The 6,670-nt window shown below is 34.6% G+C and overlaps 1 protein-coding gene across 1 annotated transcript in view; it reads right to left on the bottom strand.

Moving 5' to 3' along the window:
- LOC107659658 (rho GTPase-activating protein 44-like) overlaps positions 1–6,670 on the bottom strand; it is a 38,339-nt gene that overhangs the window by 14,845 nt on the left and 16,824 nt on the right. Inside the window, exons 6-13 of the mRNA XM_016448669.1 lie at positions 5,907–5,983; positions 5,337–5,454; positions 5,151–5,219; positions 4,998–5,079; positions 4,035–4,162; positions 2,619–2,730; positions 301–382; positions 239–240 (exon numbers count right to left, since the gene is read on the bottom strand). Coding sequence (XP_016304155.1) covers positions 239–240; positions 301–382; positions 2,619–2,730; positions 4,035–4,162; positions 4,998–5,079; positions 5,151–5,219; positions 5,337–5,454; positions 5,907–5,983 — 670 coding nt within the window. The remainder of the gene's footprint in view (positions 1–238; positions 241–300; positions 383–2,618; positions 2,731–4,034; positions 4,163–4,997; positions 5,080–5,150; positions 5,220–5,336; positions 5,455–5,906; positions 5,984–6,670) is intronic.

The following is a 6,670-nucleotide window of genomic DNA, read 5'->3' as shown; positions in this document are numbered from 1 at the left end:
GTGTGTGTGTGTGTGTGTGTGTGTGTGTGTGTGTGTGTGTGTGTGTGTGTGTGTGTGTGTGTGTGTGTGTTTGTTTGCAGCCAGTCTTACTACATTCCTAATTAATCCAATCAATCTTCTCACAGACTTAATTGTGTCACGGATGCAAAAATGATTACAGGGTCAATGTGATGATAAGACAATCTCAGGCAAGACAACACACACACACACACACACACACACACAAACACGCACGCACTCCTGAATAACTACACGAGCTCACTAACAATTACTGTTACTGTTAATGTCACGTTCACTCACTTCGATGCCTGAATCCAATCGTCATACAGGTCAAAGGTCAGCAGGGGTTCGGGCAGCTCACGCAGGTATGATTTCAGAGCACCTGCGCAGCACACACACACACACACACACACTCGTGTTAATTTTGTCAGCTATTTTCAATTTTAGTCTTAGTCCCGTGTTAAATGTCCTTGTTAGTTTTTATTCAACCTTATCAACCTTATCCTATTTAGTTTTAGTCAAGTTTTAGTCGACTAAAAGTCTCAACATTTTAGTCCAAGAAAACCTGAAGTATTTTAGTCTAGTTTTAAAACTTTCAAAAACTAGTTTTTGAAAACTTGACATTTTAGCAATAAGTTTAATATTAATTAACCGTACAGCAGTATTAATTTTTAATTTAGTCTTAGTCTTACTCAAATGTACATTTTAGTTTTCATATTTAGTCAACCTTGACCTGTTTTTGTTCAGTCAAGGTTAGGTCAACGAAATATATGAGCGTTTTAGTCAGATTTTAGTCAATGAAATCTCAGTCATATTTTTGTCATGCTGTATAACTGATAAAAATGTATTTTGCTCAAAATTATAATTATAATTATTGTTGTTATTTGAGAACTGTACTTTTGCATTTCAGGCATTGCACTTTCACCAGTAAACACAAATCAATACAATGTGGACTCATGGTGTATTTTACCTCATCTAGTGTACTGATTTATTATAGGCTTTTTATTATATAGATCAATACCACAGACTTATGTAATCTCTCTGTCTACATTATGAAAACTGCTAAAACAAACAAAAAATATTATAACAGTGAAATTCCAAGTAATTCCAAATCGCAATATGTTTCCTATGTTTCTCTATTAAAACAACAGCGGTTGAGTAAGTGCATTTATTCAGCAAACAATACAGTCGAGATCTCGTGACAGAACACAGACCGGCTGAGTGACGCTTTCATTAGATCGCTAAACTCAAGCTTGTTTGTTGCTGTTTTCAGATCATCTGCGGCGCATGGTTGCCAGATTGCTTAAAATAAGCAAAACACCGGGAAGAAAATGTATCAATGTAACAGCGAAGCTCTGATTCGGGGATTAGAACTCTTGATATCTGGCAACCGCACTCATGAAAGCTCTCGTAGTAGAGGAGTCCGCAATAACATTTTGTAAAATAAAAAGAGGTTTTTGGTAAAGTTTTTATGTTTTTGAATTAAGCCTGGGCGATAAAACGGTATTGATATTTATCGACGGTACACCTTCTTCGATAACGATATTAAAAAGGTTCGATATAGCGCACGATATAAGCACGTGCTACGAGTGACGCAGACAGCACACACAAACACGAACATGAGTGCTGTGCTGCCTGTGATGAGGAGATCGTGAGTAAAGAATGAATATTAGTCGAATTTAAAATAAACATTTGCATTTGAATGCAAAAATAGTACAATCCAATGTTAGATGTGCATCTGGGAGCGTCATCAGCGGCGCGCGAGATGCTGTGATTATGATGTAAGTGACGTTGTATTTTAATGTTTTGTTAGTCTAGCCCACGAGACGCGCCGCTGCTGCGTTATTCATTCAAAATATTAGAGAAATATAGAAGCTCAGTGCAGAGAAGATCTTGATTAGGTTAAAAGCGAAACCAAGCCATTCACACAGAACGCATATTCAGCGCATTTTTTAGACGGACAAATATGACTGCTGCACTCGCGTCTCACACAAGAGAGTAGAGTTTAAACTTTTAGAAAACACGTCACGAATTTGTGGAGGTTTATTCCTTTTCACTGCGTCTCGTATGTGTTTAAAGGCAATCTGCGTGATGGGCGCTTCGGTTCTTTGTATTAAGCAATGCATAAATACGTGATGCTGTTTTGTTCAATCTGCATATAAAACATTAGAAATTAGATATTTGTTTAATATTTATTTTGTTTTTGACTGTTAAAACAAAAAAATATTTGTTGTTTGTCTCAATAAATTGAGTTAATTTAAAAATACAGTGGTTAAATGTAAAAAAAAATTTCTATTGCTTTGTTTTAAAAAAGGTTATAAAAAATTTCAATAATTATCGATACCGAACGATATGAAACATTATATCGTTGATACATTTTTTAGCCCTATTTTGAATACATTTTAGTCTTTTTTCGTCAACGAAATTGCATGTTGATACAGTCACAGTTATCATTTATTGACCTCATTGTCGTCTCGTCTTAGTCATGAGAAAAAAGCTCGTCAACGAACATTTTTCCTCCTAGTTTTCGTTAACGAAATGAACACTACCTAACACACACACGCCGAGCTGCGTTTAGGACCGTGTGATGGTTAATAATAAGCGGAGGGGGATCTCACCTGCGATGGCGTGAGGATCCGCAGAATACTCCTGAAAGTCCAGCACGCCGCAGTCCAGAGACGCCTTCAGCTTCTTCAGCTTCGAGGCAGACGGAGCGACTCGAAACAAACCCTGACACAAACACACACAAACTCACTTTTAATACAGTTATATGCATTTATTCTCATGCAGAGGTGGAAACCAGTGTTAATTTCATTCAACTACATTTCTTTCACTGATGACAACGAGACGATAACGAACTAAAACTCTTTTTGAATGACAAAAAACTATGACGTAAATCTATTGACATTTTCGTCAATGAATAAAAACGAGACGAAAATGTTAGGGAGGGACAATTTGGGAAGAGATTAATTCAGAAGGAATCTGCTGCGTGGTTCGTAGTTTAGATGCGTACATATGAACCGGCGGGACATAAGCTAACATACACTTGCTGCACGTCACATAAAACGTTCAAAAATGTCAATATGTGGGAGTAAGAGAAGAGCAGACATATGGATAAATCTGACGACGCCAGAGAGAACTCAATTCGCTGCAGTTTTCTGAGCGCAGACACTGAAGCACACACACACAGAAAGCGCCTCTCACAGCGCGCGAGTACTCTTTCGCATCGCATGAATGGAGAATTACACACAAAATGATGTCGAATTGTCCATTTTGACGAGTATTCACGTAAACACGGTTGATTACGTCTTAAGTGAACGTAAACAGCAGGGAGAACATGCATCAGTACATTGCACCCATTGCAGCTGTGCATTCGGTTTTAAAGGGACAGCAGCCTAATTTAGTTGCTATTGAGTCATTGATATTAATCAAGCAACAACAGAAAGACAGAAAATCACGCACTGCTCTTGACTGAAAAACTTTAGTAGCCCTAAAGATTAATCTTAATTTTTTTATAGAAATAAATATGTCTGCTTGAAAGAATGAAGAATATGGTAAACAAGTTGCTATAAAGAATGCATAATTAGCCGATATAACCATTGGTATTTCATTAAAAAGGAGACCATGTTCTTGTTCTTTATGAGAAGTGGTTTTATTTCATTTTAACATAAAGGCATGTTGTGTGTCACCGCAGTTAAATCGGTGTCTATCATGATAAAACCTTAATATCAAACCTATATAATGAGTTTTAGAGAAATGCTTAATAAATGCACTGTAATTAAACCCATTCGATTTCAGCCGACTAAATTTACTGTAGATTTAGTGGAATAAAAGCTTACGATATTTAGTCGACTAAAACTAGACTAAAACTAAAAACAATTCAGGTGACTAAAATATGACTAAAACTAAATCAAAATGAACACTGGTGGAAACAGATGCAGAATAGTGTAAAACTGTCAAAGAAATGTATATAGCTTTATATATTTGATATGTAAGTCAGTGTATCGTATGCTATAGTGACAGTGAATGTTCACCTCCTCCTGTAGGCCGCAGTCCAGCAGCACGGTCACACACGCTTCGATGGGGAAAGCGATTTCTCTCCCGCTCAGAGTCAGATGCTCCTCTAACGGTTTCCCGTAACACGGCTTCTCCACCCACGACTCTGAAACACAAACCACACGCGCTTTACTGACAAAACAACACCAAACAGGCCATTTACTTACAGTTAGGGTTCAGATTATGATCATTACAATATTATATGTGACCCTGCAGCACAAAAGCAGTCTTAAGTCGCTGGGGTATATTTGTAGCAATAGCCAACTATACATTGTATGGCTCAAAATTATACATTTTTCTTTGATGGCAAAAATCATTAGGATATTAAGTAAAGATCATGTTCCATGAAGATATTTTGTAAATTTCTTACCGTAAATATATAACTTAATTTTTGATTAGTAAAATGCATTGCTAAGAACTTAATTTGAACAACTTTAAAGATGATTTTCTCAATATTTAGATTTTTTTGCACCCTCATATTCCAGATTTTCAGACAATAGTTGTATCTCAGCCAAATATTGTCCGATCCTAACAAACCATACATCAATGTACATTATACTAATTATTAAAATATTATATAATAAAATAATATATATTACAATAAATATTTATTATAATAGTAAATTATATGATACATATTACATTTTTAAATATTATAGTTCTAATTATTAAAATATTAAAGAATTATTATAATATTATTATAATAACTTAATATTAAGATGAAATATAATATTAAATTAAATTATAATTCATTTTAAATATTAAGTTATTAAAATTATTTAATCATTAATAATAATAATAATATATAATTAGTTTACAATATACAATTACATTTATATGATTAAATAATATATAATTAGTTCATATATAATAATATTAAAATAATATGTGATTCCAGGTTTATTCAGTTCCTTCTTTTTCCGATTCTTCATGATTCTCACCCTGTTGCTCTTTAATCTGTGGCAGAACGTTCTGAAGCAGCTCCAAAGACTTCTTGTGGTACTCGGCCTGAACCTCGATCAGCTGAACAGAGCGACAGAAAGATGTTAGCGATAAAAAGGCAGGCTGTTCATCTGAACGAGTAAAGCACTCACCGTCTGGAAGTAGTTTGCATAGTCAATTTCTTTGGCCATGAAACTATACATGTCCGCCGAGAGCTGATCCTGAAAAACATTGACATTAAACATGATGCTTCGATGTTGCATGTTTACAATATGCATTATGAATACGGTGCAGTCTGTATGCATGAAATAACAGAGAGAGAGCGAAGCTCCACCCACTCTACAGATCTCCATGCGATTGGCTGCCTCCTCCATCTCCTCCCTGAGGGCGTCGGCTTTGGCCCCGGTAGGCGTGTCCTTATTAGTCAGAGTTGAGGATTTGGACGACTGGTGCCACCTAGAGGTCGAGAGGAGAGAACGGCGTAATAAAAACACATCTGCCTACTAAATCACCTACTAGATTTGACTAAATGTGCAGTATACAACCAATCACACTGCATGAGCTACTGTTTCCCACAATGCAATGCGTTTAACTTGACTGAACCAGCAGTAATATCTCATCTGATCAGACTGCCAATGGTTAATACATTTAATTTGCAAGATAATAACTCAATGTAAGTTGCATGCACATTGTGCAGTTTCAAATCTTATAATTACATTTTGCATGTTGCACTTTATATTTAAAATTAACTGTAAACATATTATATGTTATTATATCTTTTCGAGGTGAAATATGAGCTAGAAATCACTAATTCTGTAGTAATTCTAAAGAGTTTTGCATAAAAACAATGCAAGTCTATGGGTTTGTCCCGGTTTGGATATAACTAGATAAGTGTGTGTGTTTCTCACCGTGTGCGAGCAGAATCCATGTCCAGTACCAGTTTGGCTAAATGTTTTCTTTGCTTCTGAATGTTGGGAATTTCAACCTTTGAGGAACCAGAAGAGAAATAAACAAAGAAACAAAAAACGTGTGTCAATTTTATTGCTTTTCTAAAACTTTTACACAAATGTTCATTAACGCATTATTTTGTCTCAAGCATGGGCACAGGGTTTCCAAAACTGGGGTTCATGGGTTGATGAGGGGAAAAAAAAATTGAATTAAATAAATACAATTAAAAAAAAAATTTAATAAATTAATATTTTTGATTATAATGATAAAAAAATAATTTATATATTTACATTTAATTTTTTTTTTTTTTTAATAAACAATTGTTTATTTTTATAAAATAAACAAACAAGCAAATAAATAATTTTAAAATAAAACACGAAGCAAATTAAAACACCAAAAATATGAAATATTGTATTTGTTTACCTGCGTGAATGTGTTGTTAACTGAAATATCTTAAAGTAAATATTTTAGCTCAAAGTAGTTTAGCGTTTAATTATATCTTTGAAATACTGGATCAACCAATCAGCATCACAATCCAATCAGGACCACAGCTATCTGTTATTTACATTATTTCACTACATTATTGTGCATCAGAATTACAGTAGCAATATGCAATAAAGTTGGCCATAAAAAAAATGAAAATGAAATGTGAGTGCTTTTTATTCTTGTGAAAGAGCTAGTTTATTTCGGTCCAGTGTTATGTACACACACACACACACACACA

The sequence above is a fragment of the Sinocyclocheilus anshuiensis genome, unplaced genomic scaffold, assembly GCF_001515605.1.
Source record: "Sinocyclocheilus anshuiensis isolate Anshui unplaced genomic scaffold, SAMN03320099.WGS_v1.1 scaffold75, whole genome shotgun sequence".
NCBI lineage: Eukaryota > Metazoa > Chordata > Actinopteri > Cypriniformes > Cyprinidae > Sinocyclocheilus > Sinocyclocheilus anshuiensis.
The sequence above is the reverse complement of the archived record's forward strand: the minus strand, read 5'-3'. Positions and strand labels throughout refer to the sequence as shown.